This window comes from Agelaius tricolor, unplaced genomic scaffold (assembly GCF_023055355.1).
Source record: "Agelaius tricolor isolate 1412-34295 unplaced genomic scaffold, bAgeTri1.0.p SCAF_148, whole genome shotgun sequence".
NCBI classification, from domain to species: Eukaryota; Metazoa; Chordata; class Aves; order Passeriformes; family Icteridae; genus Agelaius; species Agelaius tricolor.
The window spans coordinates 99,354-111,733 of record NW_027269408.1 but is presented as its reverse complement, the minus strand read 5'-3'; the positions used below and the strand labels follow the sequence as shown (position 1 = coordinate 111,733).

Genomic DNA, 12,380 nt, shown 5'->3' with positions numbered 1-12,380 from the left:
CCAGAACTGGCTGTGCCTGAGCTGCCACCAGGTCAGGACAATGACACCCCCGGGATCCCAGAAACTGCCCCGGGACCTCAAAACTGCCCCAAAAACGCCCCCTGAAACCCAGAAACGGCCCCAAAAACGGCCCCTGAAACCCCAAAACTGCACCTGAACCCCAAAAGCTGCCCCAGGACCCCAGAAACTGCCCCTGGGACCCCAAAAATTGCCCCTGAACCCCCAAAAACTGCCCCAGAACACCCCTAGAAACAGCCCTGCACTGCAAAACCCCTCCTGCCCAGAAACACCCCCTGCACCCCCAAAAACACCCCCTGCACCCCTGAATCCCTCCCTGCACCCCTGAATCCCTCCCTGCACCCCACAACTGTTCCCCTGTACCCCAAACCCCCTCCCGGACCCCAGAACTGTGCCCTGAACCCCAAAATCCCCCCCAAAACCCTAAATTGCCCCCAAATCCCCCCCCACACCCCTAAATCACCCCCAAATCCCCAAATTCACCCACACCCCCAAATCTCCCTCTGCATCCCACTACTGTCCCCTGCACCCCAAACCTTCCCTGCACCCACAAATCCCTTCACACCCCTAAATCCCCTCACACCTCCAAATCTCCCCACACCCCTAAATCTCTCCCCAAATCCCTAAATCCCCTCACACCCCCAAGTCCCTAAATCCCCTCACATCCCTAAATCCCCTCACACCCCTAAATGTCTCCCCAAATCCCTAATTCCCCCCACACCCCTAAATCCTCTCACACCCCTAAATCTCCTCACACCCCTAAACTCCCCCCTGCACCCCAAACCTTCCCTGCACCCCTAAATCCCCCCAAATCCCCAAATCCCACCACACCCCTAAACTTCCCTGCACCCCAAACCTTCCCTGCACCCCCAAATCCCCTCACACTCCCAAATCCCCCCAAATCCCCCAAGTCCCCAAATCCCTCCACACCCCCAAATCTCTCCCCAAATCCCTAAATCCCCCCACACCCCCAAATCCCCTCACACCCCTAAACTCCCCCCTGCACCCCAAACCTTCCCTGCACCCCTAAATCCCCTCACACCCCTAAACTCCCTCCCGCACCCCAAATCTCTCCCCAAATCCCTAAATCCCTCCCCACACCCCTAAATCCCCTCACACCCCCAAATCTCTCCACAAATCCCTAAATCCCCTCACATCTCCAAATCTCTCCACAAATCCCTAAATCCCCTCACATCTCCAAATCCCCTCACACCCCTAAACCCCCCCCCCCCCCACACCCCAAACCTTCCCTGCACCCCCAAATCCCCCCACACCCCTAAATCCCCCCACACCCCCAAATCCTCTCACACCCTTAAACTCCCCCCTGCACCCCAAATATTCCCTGCACCCCTAAATCCCCACACCCCTAAATCACCCCCAAATCCCCAAATCCCCCTACACCCCTGAATCTCCCTCTGCATCCCACTACTGTCCCCTGCACCCCAACCCTTCCCTGCACCCCTAAATCCCCTCACACCCCCAAACCCCCCCCCACACCCCCAAATCCCTCCGCACCCCCAAATCTCTCCCCAAATCCCTAAATCCCCTCACACCCCCAATCCCCCCCAAGTCCCCAAACCCCCCCACACCCCCAAACCCCCCCCACACCCCAAACACCCCCAATCCCCCCAAGTCCCCAAACCCCCCCCACCCCTAACCCCCCCCTGCCCCGTGTCCCAGGTGCTGTGCGGGCGCTATGTGGGGGGGCACATGCTGACCCACGGGGGGGCCCAGGGGCACCCGCTGGTGCTGAGCCTGCGCGACCTGGGGGCCTGGTGCTACCCCTGCGGGGGCTACGTCACCCACCCGGTGGGTATGGGGCAAAAACGGGGAAAAAAGGGCAAAAACGGGGGAAAATGGGGCAAAAATGGGAAAAATGGGAAAAAATGGGGAAAAAATGGGGAAAACCAGGGCAAAAATGGGTCTGGGGGGGTCACAGGGCATGAGGGGGGCCTGGTGCTACCCCTGCGGGGGCTACGTCACCCACCCGGTGGGTATGGGGCAAAAACGGGGCAAAAATGGGGAAAAACGGGGGAAAATGGGGCAAAAATGGGAAAAAATGGGCAAAAATGGGCAAAAACGGGGCAAAAATGGGTCTGGGGGCATGGGGGGGGGCCTGGTGCTACCCCTGCGGGGGCTACGGCACCCACCCGGTGGGTCTGGGGCAAAAACGGGGGAAAATGGGCAAAAACGGGGAAAAAATGGGGAAAAAATGGGGAAAAATGGGTCTGGGGGTGTCACAGGGCATGGGGGGGGCCTGGTGCTACCCCTGCGGGGGCTACGTCACCCACCCGGTGGGTCTGGGGCAGAAACGGGGGAAAACGGGGCAAAACCGGGGCAAAAATGGGGGAAAATGGGGCAAAAACGGGGAAAAATGGGGGAAAATGGGCAAAAATGGGAAAAAAATGGGGAAAAGTGGGGCAAAAATGGGTCTGGGGGCATGGGGGGGGTCACAGGGGCCTGGTGCTACCCCTGCGGGGGCTACGTCACCCACCCGGTGGGTCTGGGGCAAAAACGGGGAAAAATGGGAAAAAATGGGCAAAAAATGGGAAAAAACGGGGCAAAAATGGGTCTGGGGGTGTCACAGGGCATGGCGGGGGCCTGGTGCTACCCCTGCGGGGGCTGCGTCACCCACCCAGTGGGTCTGGGGCAAAAACGGGGGAAAATGGGGAAAAACGGGGCAAAAATGGGGAAAAAAAAGGGGAAAAACGGGGCAAAAATGGGGGGAAATGGGCAAAAATGGGGAAAAAAAATGGGGAAAAACGGGGCAAAAATGGGGGGAAATGGGCAAAAATGGGAAAAAATGGGGCAAAAACGGGAAAAAATGGGGAAAAATGGGGCAAAAATGGGCAAAAATGGGGCAAACATGGGTCTGGGGGGGTCACAGGGCATGGCGGGGGCCTGGTGCTACCCCTGCGGGGGCTCTGTCGCCCAGCCGGTGGGCACGGGGGGCAAATGGGGTCTGGGGGGGGTCCGGGGTTTTTGGGGGCCTCTGTCACTCAGGGGCTGTGGGGGTTTTTGGGGGGCACGGGGGGGGCACAGGGGTCCCGTGGGTCTGAGGGCTCGGGGGGGGTTTTGGGGGGGGGGGGTCTCTGTCACCCACCCGCAGGGCTGGGGGATCCCGGGGGGGCTCTGAGGGGTCCCTGAGCCCCCCCATGAGTTTGGGGGTCTGGGGGGGCTTCGGGAATGAACCATCGGGGAATGGGGGGACACGGGAATGGGGGGGGACACGGGAATGAACCATCGGGAATGGGGGGGGGGGGGACACGGGAATGAACCATCGGGAAATGGGGGGGGACACGGGAATGAACCATCGGGGAATGGGGGGACACGGGAATGAACCATCGGGAATGGGGGGGGGGGGGAACCATTAAACTGCGGGGGGTGGGGCTGGGCTGAACCACTGCGGGAATGGGTGGGGGGAGCAGGGTTGGGATGAACCATTGTGGCGATGGGGAAGGGGGAACGCTGGGTTGAAGTTGGGATGAACCATCACGGTACGGGGGGAGGGGGGGCAGTCGCACCCCGGACTGCACCATTGGTGAATGCGGGGGGGGGGGGGGGGGGGGGGGGATAAGGTTGGAAAGAACCACAGGGGAGCGCGGGGGGGTCCCGTGTCTGACCCCTCTGTCCCCCAGGGGCTGCTCCCCACCAAGACCTTCATCTACCGCCTCAAGTTCGGCACTGACCCCCCCTCCTCCTCCCTCTGACCCTCCCACCCCCCCCCCTCTCTTAAAGGGCTACACCCGTGCCATGCCCCCCCCATCACCAGCACCCCCAAACCCCCCCTGGGCCAAAGGCTGGGCCGGGCCCGGGGCCGGGGGGAGGGGCGGGGGGGGACACCCCCCCCAAGCCGCGGGGGGGTCCCGGGGCACGCGGGGGGACCCCGGTTTTGTATCCCCCCCCCCCCCTTTTGGAGGTTTTATAAATCCCCTTTGTTACGCCGAGACACCAATAAAGAGACGGGCCAGGTTCGGGGGGCTGAGAGGTTTTGGGGGTGCCCGGGTCTGGGGGGGTCCTGGGGAGGGGGGGGTCAGAAGTCGTCGTCGTCGCAGATGTCCAGGAAGACGTCGAAGGCCTCGCGGTTGCAGTTGCCGTCGGGGCTGAACACGTACTTGTGGAAGGTGCCGTCCACACACACGGCTGGGGGGCACGGGGGGGTCAGGGCAGGGCTCAGGGGGGGATTTGGGGTGCGGGGAGGGGCCCTGGGGGGGGTTGGGGCCAAAGGGAGGGGGCCCAGGGGGTTTTAGGGGGTCCCCAGGGGGCTTTAGGAGTATGGGGAGGGGCCCTGGGTGGGGTTTGGGGAGTCCTGGGTGGGATTTGGGGAGCCCTGGGGGGGTTTAGGGGCACAGGAAGGGGCCCTGGAGGGGTTTAGGGGGGATTTAGGGGGTCCCTGGGGGAGTTTATGGGGATTTTGGGGTGCAGAGAGGGGCCCCGGGAGCATTTAGGGGGACCCTGAGGGGGTTTAGGGGCACAGGAAGGGGCCCTGGAGGGGTTTAGGGGGGATTTAGGGGGTCCCTGGGGGAGTTTAGGGGGATTTTGGGGTGCAGGGAGGGGCCCTGCAGGGGTTTAGGGCCAAAGGGAGGGGCCCCGGGTGGGTTTAGGGGGACCCTGAGGGGGTTTAGGGGGGCAGGGAGGGGCCCTGGAGGGGTTATGGGGGGATTTAGGTGGGTTTAGGGGTGCAGGGAGGGGGCAATGGGGGGGCTTAGGGAGACCCTGGGGGGGTTGGGGGAGCCCTGGGATGGTTTAGGGGCACAGGAAGGGGCCCTGGAGGGGTTTAAGGGGGATTTAGGGGGTCCCTGGGGGATTTAGGGGTGCAGGGAGGGGCCCCGGTGGGGTTTAGGGGTGTGGGGGGGGGTCCTGGGGGGGTTTAGGGGTGTGGGGAGGGGGTCCCGGGGGGTCCCAGAGGGTTTTGGTGATGCCTGGGGGGTCCTGGGAGAGCCAGGGGGGGTTTGGGGGTCCCAGGCGCTGTTTTGGGGGCAATTCCCCAATGATGGAGTTGAGGCTGCCCCCCTCTCCCAAAGGCAGAACCCCAAAGGGTCTGGGAGTCCACGGGGGCTGTTTTGGGGTCCCTCGGGGTTATTTAGGGGTCCCTCAGGGTATTTGGGTTATTCTGGGGTGTTTCAGTGTTATTTGGGGTCCCTCAGTGTTTTTGGGGTGGTTTTGGGGCTGTTTTGGGGTGTTTCTGGGGTCTTTTTTGGGATGTTTCTGGGCTGTTTTGGCACTCAATGATGACAGAGCTGGGGCTGTTTTTGGGGTGTTTCTGGGCAGTTTTTAGGCAGGTTTTGGGGTGTTATTTGGGATGTTTCTGGGGCTGGTTTTGGGGTGTTTCTGGGCTGTTTAGGGGTGTTCTTTGGGATGCTCTGGGCACTCACCCATGACAGCTGGGGCTGTTTTTGGGATGGTTTGGGGCAGTTTCTGGGCTGTTTTGGGGGTGTTTCTGGGCAGTTTCTGGGGCAGTTTCTGGGCTGTTTCTGGGCAGTTTCTGGGCTGTTCAGGGGTGGTTTTGGAACGCTCTGGGCACTCACCGATGACGGAGCTGGGCTGTTTTTGGGCTGGTTTGGGGCAGTTTCTGGGCAGTTTCTGGGCTGTTTAGAGGTGTTCTTTGGGATGCTCTGGGCACTCACCGATGACGGAGCTGGGGCTGTTTTTGGGCTGGTTTGGGGCAGTTTCTGGGCAGTTTCTGGGGCTGTTTTTGGGCAGTTTCTGGGCAGTTTCTGGGGCAGTTTCTGGGCAGTTTCTGGGCTGTTTAGAGGTGTTCTTTGGGATGCTCTGGGCACTCACCGATGACAGAGCTGGGGCTGTTTTTGGGATGGTTTTGGGCTGTTTTTGGGCAGTTTCTGGGGCTGTTTTTGGGCTGTTTCTGGGCTGTTTCTGGGGCAGTTTCTGGGGCTGTTTTTGGGCAGTTTCTGGGCAGTTTCTGGGGTAGTTTCTGGGCAGTTTCTGAGCTGTTCAGGGGTGTTTTGGGACGCTCTGGACTCACCAATGACAGAGCTGGGGCTGCGGCCGGCCCTGCCGAAGGCGCACACGCCGGGGGCCTCGGCCGGGATGGTGAAACTCGCCAGGGACCACTGGGACTCCACGTAGGGGCCCAGCACCGGGCCCACCTTGCCCACCCGCGCCAGCCTGGCCAGGGAGGGCACGGGACAGGGCTCAGGGGGGCTCGGGGGGCGCAGGGGGTTCGGGGACCCCCCCGTCCCCCCACTCACGCCGAGCGCCGGTTGAGCCGCGTGTCCCGCAGGGCGAAGACGTGCCCGGTGCCTTTGTCACTGGCCCGCGCACAGGAACGAGCAGTCGGGGCTGAAGGCCAGGCTGGGGACCCCGAAACTCAGTCAGGGATGGGGGGCAGCCCAAAACCCCCCTAAAACCCCGTCAGGAATCGGGGGCACCCCAAAATCCCGTCAGGATTGGGGGCGCATCCCAAAACCCCAGCAGGGATGCGGGGACTCCCCAAAACCCCCTAAAACCCCGTCAGGATTAGGGAGACACCCCCAAACAATCCACAAAATCCCATCAGGATCGGGAGGCACCCCAAAACCCCAGCAGGACTGGGAGGACACCCCAAAACCTGGCTGGGGGTCCCCCAGATCCTCCTCCAGTCCCTTCCAGTGCCACCAGTCCAGAGGGGCAGGGTCTGCAGCCTGGGACACACCTGAGCTTCCCAGCGCCCCCAGTGGCACCAGGAGAGCCTGGAGAGGTTGGTCCCAGCTCCAGCCCCTTCCAGTGTCCCCAGTGCTCCCAGTCCCTCCCAGTGCTCCCAGTGGCACCAGTAGAGCGTGGTGGGGTCGGTCCCAGCCCTGCATTGTCCCCAGTCCCTCCCAGCGCCCCCAGTGCCCCCAGTGGCACCAGTAGAGCATGGCAGGGTTGGTCCCGGCTCCAGCCCCATTGTCCCCAGTCCCTCCCAGTGCTCCCAGTGGCACCAGTAGAGCGTGGCAGGGTCAGTCCCAGCCCCCCCAGTCCCTCCCAGTCCGTCCCAGTCCCACCAGTAGAGCGTGGCGGGGTCGGTGCCAGCCCTGCCCAGTGCCCCCCACTGTCCCCAGTCCCTCCCCAGTGCCCCCAGTGGCACCAGTAGAGTGTGGCGGGGTCAGTCCCAGCCCCCCCCAGTCCCTCCCAGTGCTCCCAGTCCCACCAGTAGGGCATGGAGAGGTTGGTCCCAGCTCTAGCCCCATTGTCCCCAGTCCCTCCCAGTGCCCCCAGTGGCACCAGTAGAGGGTGGCGGGGTCGGTGCCAGCTCTGCCCAGTACCCCCAATGTCCCCAGTCCCTCCCAGTGCTCCCAGTGGCACCAGTAGAGCGTGGCGGGGTCGGTGCCGCGGCGCAGCTCCATCCCTGCCCAGTGCCCCCACTGTGCCCAGTCCCTCCCAGTTTCCCCAGTTCTCCCAGTCCCTCCCAGTCCCCCCCATGGCACCAGTAGAGCGTGGCGGGGTCGGTGCCAGCCCCATTGTCCCCAGTCCCCCCCAGTGGCACCAGTAGAGCGTGGCAGGGTCGGTGCCAGCCCCATTGTCCCCAGTCCCTCCCAGTTTCCCCAGTTCTCCCAGTCCCTCCCAGTCCCCCCCCATGGCACCAGTAGAGCGTGGCGGGGTCGGTGCCCGCGGCGCAGCTCCAGCAGGCGGGCGCGGCTCTGGGTGCAGAAGAGGCGGATCAGGGTCCCCCGGCGCGAGGCCGAGGCCACCAGGCTGCCCGGGGGGCTCAGGGCAGCGCAGCCAACCTCGCTCTGGTGCGCGTTGATCGTCACCGGCGCCGAGGACGTGCCCGGCTTGGCCGAGCCCAGGTCCTGCGCACGAGGGGACACCGGGGTGGGACCAGTACGGCCCCAGTGCGCACCAGTACGGCCCCAGTGTGCACCAGTACGGCCCCAGTGTGCACCAGTACAGCCCCAGTGCACACCAGTACCGCCCCACTGCTCCCCAGTATGGCCCAGTATTCCCCAGTACGGCCCCAGTGCTCCCCAGTATCCCCCAGTGCTCCCCAGTACAGCCCCAGTGCTCCCCAGTGCTCCCCTAGTGCAGCCCAGGTCCTGGGGGGATGGGGGTGAGGGACCCACCAGGGCTCCCCAGTTTCCCCAGGTCCCCCAATCCCTCCCAGTTCCCCCAGTGCTCCCAGTCCCTCCCAGTGCTCCCAGTCCCTCCCAGTTCCCCCCCAGTCCCCCCCAGTCCCTCCCAGTTTCCCCAGTCCCCTCCCAGTCCCTCCCAGTCCCTCCCAGTTTCCCCAATTTCCCCAGTTCCCTCCAGTCTCTCCCAGTCCCCCCAGTCCCTCCCAGTCCCTCCCAGTCCCTCCCAGTCCCCCCAGTCCCTCCCAGTTCCCAGCTCACCACCAGCTGCAGGCTCCCGCATTTGTGTCCCGGGAACACGAGCAGGGCCCGCTCCACGCTGGGACACAGATCCACGATCCCTGAGGGACCCCAAAAACACCCGGGCAGTGGGACCCCAAAAACACCCCTGGACACTGGGGACACCCCAAAAAATACCCGGGCAGTGGGACCCCAAAAACACCCCGGGACATTGGGGACCCCAAACTCACCCCCTGGACATTGGGGACCCCAAAACCACCCAGGACATTGGGGACACCCCAAAAACACCCGGGCAGTGGGACCCCGAAAACACCCTTCAGGACATTGGGGACCCCAAAATCCCCCTGGACATTGGGGACCCCAAAAACCCCTGGACAGTGGGGACCCCAAAATTTCCCCAGACATTGGGGTGTCCCTGATCCCCAAACCCCCCAGGACATTGGGGTCCCCAAAAAACACCCAGAACAGCGGGGACCCCCAAAAACCCCTGGACACTGTGGACCCCAAAATTCCCCCAGATATTGGGGTGTCCCTGATCCCCAAACCCTTCAGGACATTGGGGACCCTAAAAATCTCTGGACACTGGGGACCCCAAAACCCCCCCAGGACATCAGGGACCCCAAAATCCCCCCAGGACATTGGGGACCCCAAAATCCCCCCCAGCACAGTGGGGTCCCCCCCTGGATATTGGGGTCCTCCAGAGTTTCAGGTTTCCCCTCCGGGTTTTGGGGTTCCCCCCAGGTTTTGGGGTCCCCCCAGAGTTCCAGGCTCCCCCCCATTCACTGGGGTCCCTCCCTGAGCTTTGGGGAGTCCCTGGGGGAAGTTTGGGGCTCCCCCTGTGGGGATTTTGGGGTCCCTCCTGTGCTTTGGGGTCCCCCCAACCCCCAATAAAGGGAATGGGGGGAAGTTTGTCCTGAACACCAGAGTCCCCCCAAACCCAAACCCCCCGAGATTTTGGGGTCTCTCCGGGGTTTTGGGGCCATTCCCCAATTTTGGGGTGTCCCGTGGTGTGGTTTTGGGGTCCTCCCAAACCATCCCCAGGTACAAAGAACAGGGGGGGCTCTGTCCTTACCACCCCCATACCTGTCCCTGCAGATTTTGGGGTCTCCCCCAGTTTGGGATCCCCCAGTTTGGGATCCCCCCAGTTTGGGATCCCCCAGTTTGGGATCCCCCAGTTTTCGGGCACCCCCCGTTCAGGCTTCCCCTGTTTTTGGGGTCCCTCTGCGGTCTATGGGGTCCCTCCACAGTTTTTGGGGTCCCATTGCATTTTTTGTGGTTTCCTCCTGCAGTTTTTGGGGTCCCCTTGCGGTTTCTGGGGTCCCCCCCATAGTTTTTGGTGTCCCCCCGGGTTTTTGGTGTCCCCCCGGGTTTTTGGGGTCCCCCCGTGGTTTTTGGTGTCCCCCCGGGTTTTTGGGGTCCCCCCGGGTTTTTGGGGTCCCCCCGTGTATTTTAGGGTGCCCCCGTGGTTTTTGGGGTGCCCCTACCTTTGGGGTTGTCGCGGGTGTCGAACTCAAAGAGCTTGGTGGGCCGGTGGGGGAAGGAGAACACGTAGAGACGGCTCTGCAGGGCCACCACCAGCCTGGGACAGGGACAGGGACACCAGTGCCACCCCAGTGCCACCCCAGTGTCCCCAGTGCCACCCCAGTGCCACCCCAGTGCCCCCTGTGCCATCCCAGTGCTCCCAGTGCCCCCTGTGCCATCCCAGTGCTCCCAGTGCCACCCCAGTTCAACCAGTGCCACCCCAGTGCTCCCAGTGCCACCCCAGTGCCCCCTGTGCCATCCCAGTGCTCCCAGTGCCCCCTGTGCCATCCCAGTGCTCCCAGTGCCACCCCAGTGCCCCCTGTGCCATCCCAGTGCCACCCCAGTGCTCCCAGTGCTGCCCCAGTGCCACCCTAGTGACCCCAGTGTCCCCTGTGCCACCCCAGTGCCACCCCGGTGCCACCCCAGTGCTCCCAGCGCTACCTCAGTGCCCCCAGTGTCCCCTGTGCCACCCCAGTGCTCCCAGTACAGAACATGTACAGGCGGCTCTGCAGGGCCACCACCAGCCTGGGACAGGGACACCAGTTCAACCAGTGCTCCCAGTTCAACCCCAGTGCCACCCCAGTGCCACCCTAGTGCCACCCCAGTGCTCCCAGTGCCACCCCAGTGCTCCCAGTGCTCCCAGTGCCACTGCAATGCTCTCAGGGCTCCCAGTGCCCCCAGTCCTCTGTCCCTCCCAGTCCTCCCAGTTCCCAGTCCCCATTCCCCATTCCTAGTTCCCAGTTCCCCCAGTTCCCAGCCCCCCCAGTTCCCCCAATCCCCCCATTTCCCAGTCCCCATTCCCAGTCCCCATTCCCAGTCCCCCCAGTTTCCAGTTCCCAGTCCCATTCCCATTCCCAGTCCCCCCACTTTCCCAGTTTCCCCATTCCCAGTGCCCCCAGTATTCCCAGTGCCCCCAGTATTCCCAGTCCCCCCAGTCTCCCCAGTATTCCCAGTTTCCCCAGTATTCCCAGTCCCCCCAGTCCCCCCAGTCCCCCCAGTTTCCCCAGTATCCCCAGTATCCCCAGTTTCCCCAGTCCCCCCAGTATTCCCAGTATCCCCAGTATCCCCAGTACCTGTCGTGCCGCATGCGCACGGCCAGCACGGGCTTGGGGAAGCTGAACTCCAGCACCAGCTTGTCCTTGCCCTCACGGGCATCGTCCCCAGATCAGCACTGTGACAGACAGACAGACAGACAGACATGGGGATGTGGACAGACATGGGGACAGACAGACAGACATGGGGACATGGACAGACATGGGGACAGACAGACATGGGGACAGACATGGGGACAGCAGCAGCTTGTCCTTCCCCTCCCAGGTATCGTCCCAGATCAGCACTGCACAGACAGACAGACAGACAGACATGGGGACGTGGACAGGCATGGGGACAGACAGAAATGGGGACACACAGACTGACAGACATGGGGACAGCACCAGCTTGTCCTTCCCCTCACGGGCATCATCCCAAATCAGCACTGCACAGACAGACAGACAGACAGACATGGGGACACCCCCCCACTGGGGACAGGGACACCCCGATACTGGGGACACCCCCACATGGGGACACCCCGGTATTGGGGTCAGGGGACACCCCCACACTGGGGACAGGGACACCCCCACACTGGGGACACCCCCACACTGGGGACGGGGACACCCCCCACATTGGGACACCCCCCACATTGGGGACAGGGACACCCCCACATTGGGACACCCCCACACTGGGACACCCCCACACTGGGACCACCCCCCACATCGGGGACACCCCCACATTGGGGACAGGGACACCCCCACGTTGGGACACCCCCACACTGGGGTCAGGGACACCCCCACACTGGGACACCCCCACATTGGGACACCCCCACATTGGGGACACCCCCACACTGGGGACGGGGGACACCCCCACATTGGGACACCCCCACATTGGGCACACGCCGATGCTGGGACCCCTCCGGGGGGTGTGGGGAGGATCCCAGTTTTGGGCACCCCCCGGGTTTTGGGGATCCCTCAGTGAATTTGGGGACCCCCCCCGGTTTCGGGGCTCACCTGAGGCGTCGGGGAACTTGGGGTGGCTGCCCCCCCCCACGATGGCCAGCAGGTTGGAGCGGTGCAGCATCTCCACCAGCCCCACGCTGCCCACCTGCTCTGCATCTGCACCCCAAAACACCGGGGGCACCCCCACAGTCAGGGGGGCACCCCACAGTCAGGGGGGACACCCCCACAGCGGGGGGGACACCCCCGAGGGCAGGGACACCCCCAACCCCAGCAACCCCCCCCCCCAAACCGAGGGGCACCCCCAGCCCCAGGGACCCTCCCAGCCCCAAATGTTGGGGACAGCCCCAAATTCAGGGATCCCCCACCAAAAGCGACCCCTTCCCTGGGGCACCCCAAAACAGCCCCAGCTGCCCCTCTCCCAACACCCCCAAAAGCCCCTCCTCAATTCAAGGACCACCCAAACCCCCCCAGGCTGAGGAGCCCCCCCAAAAACCCCCACACCCCCCTCCCAGCCCTGGGGGACCCCAAAATGCCCCAAAATTTCTCCCCTGGCTCCTTCTCT

At 63.5% G+C, this 12,380-nt stretch overlaps 2 protein-coding genes across 2 annotated transcripts in view; one reads left to right on the top strand and one right to left on the bottom strand.

Moving 5' to 3' along the window:
• LOC139586880 (histone deacetylase 6-like) overlaps positions 1–3,992 on the top strand; it is a gene marked incomplete at its 5' end in the record, with an annotated part of 32,174 nt that extends 28,182 nt beyond the window's left edge. Inside the window, 2 exons of the mRNA XM_071420547.1 lie at positions 1,699–1,827; positions 3,657–3,992. Coding sequence (XP_071276648.1) covers positions 1,699–1,827; positions 3,657–3,728 — 201 coding nt within the window. The remainder of the gene's footprint in view (positions 1–1,698; positions 1,828–3,656) is intronic.
• WDR45 (WD repeat domain 45) lies at positions 3,991–12,026 on the bottom strand (the record flags this gene model as incomplete). The annotated part of the gene is given in 11 exon segments (XM_071420546.1): positions 3,991–4,161; positions 6,002–6,144; positions 6,228–6,292; positions 6,294–6,330; positions 7,222–7,249; positions 7,610–7,790; positions 8,328–8,407; positions 9,791–9,885; positions 10,901–10,983; positions 11,288–11,301; positions 11,870–12,026. Coding segments are annotated over 11 exon segments (993 nt in total), but the record flags the coding sequence as incomplete, so codon positions are not given.
• Between the last annotated feature and the right edge of the window lie 354 nt (positions 12,027–12,380).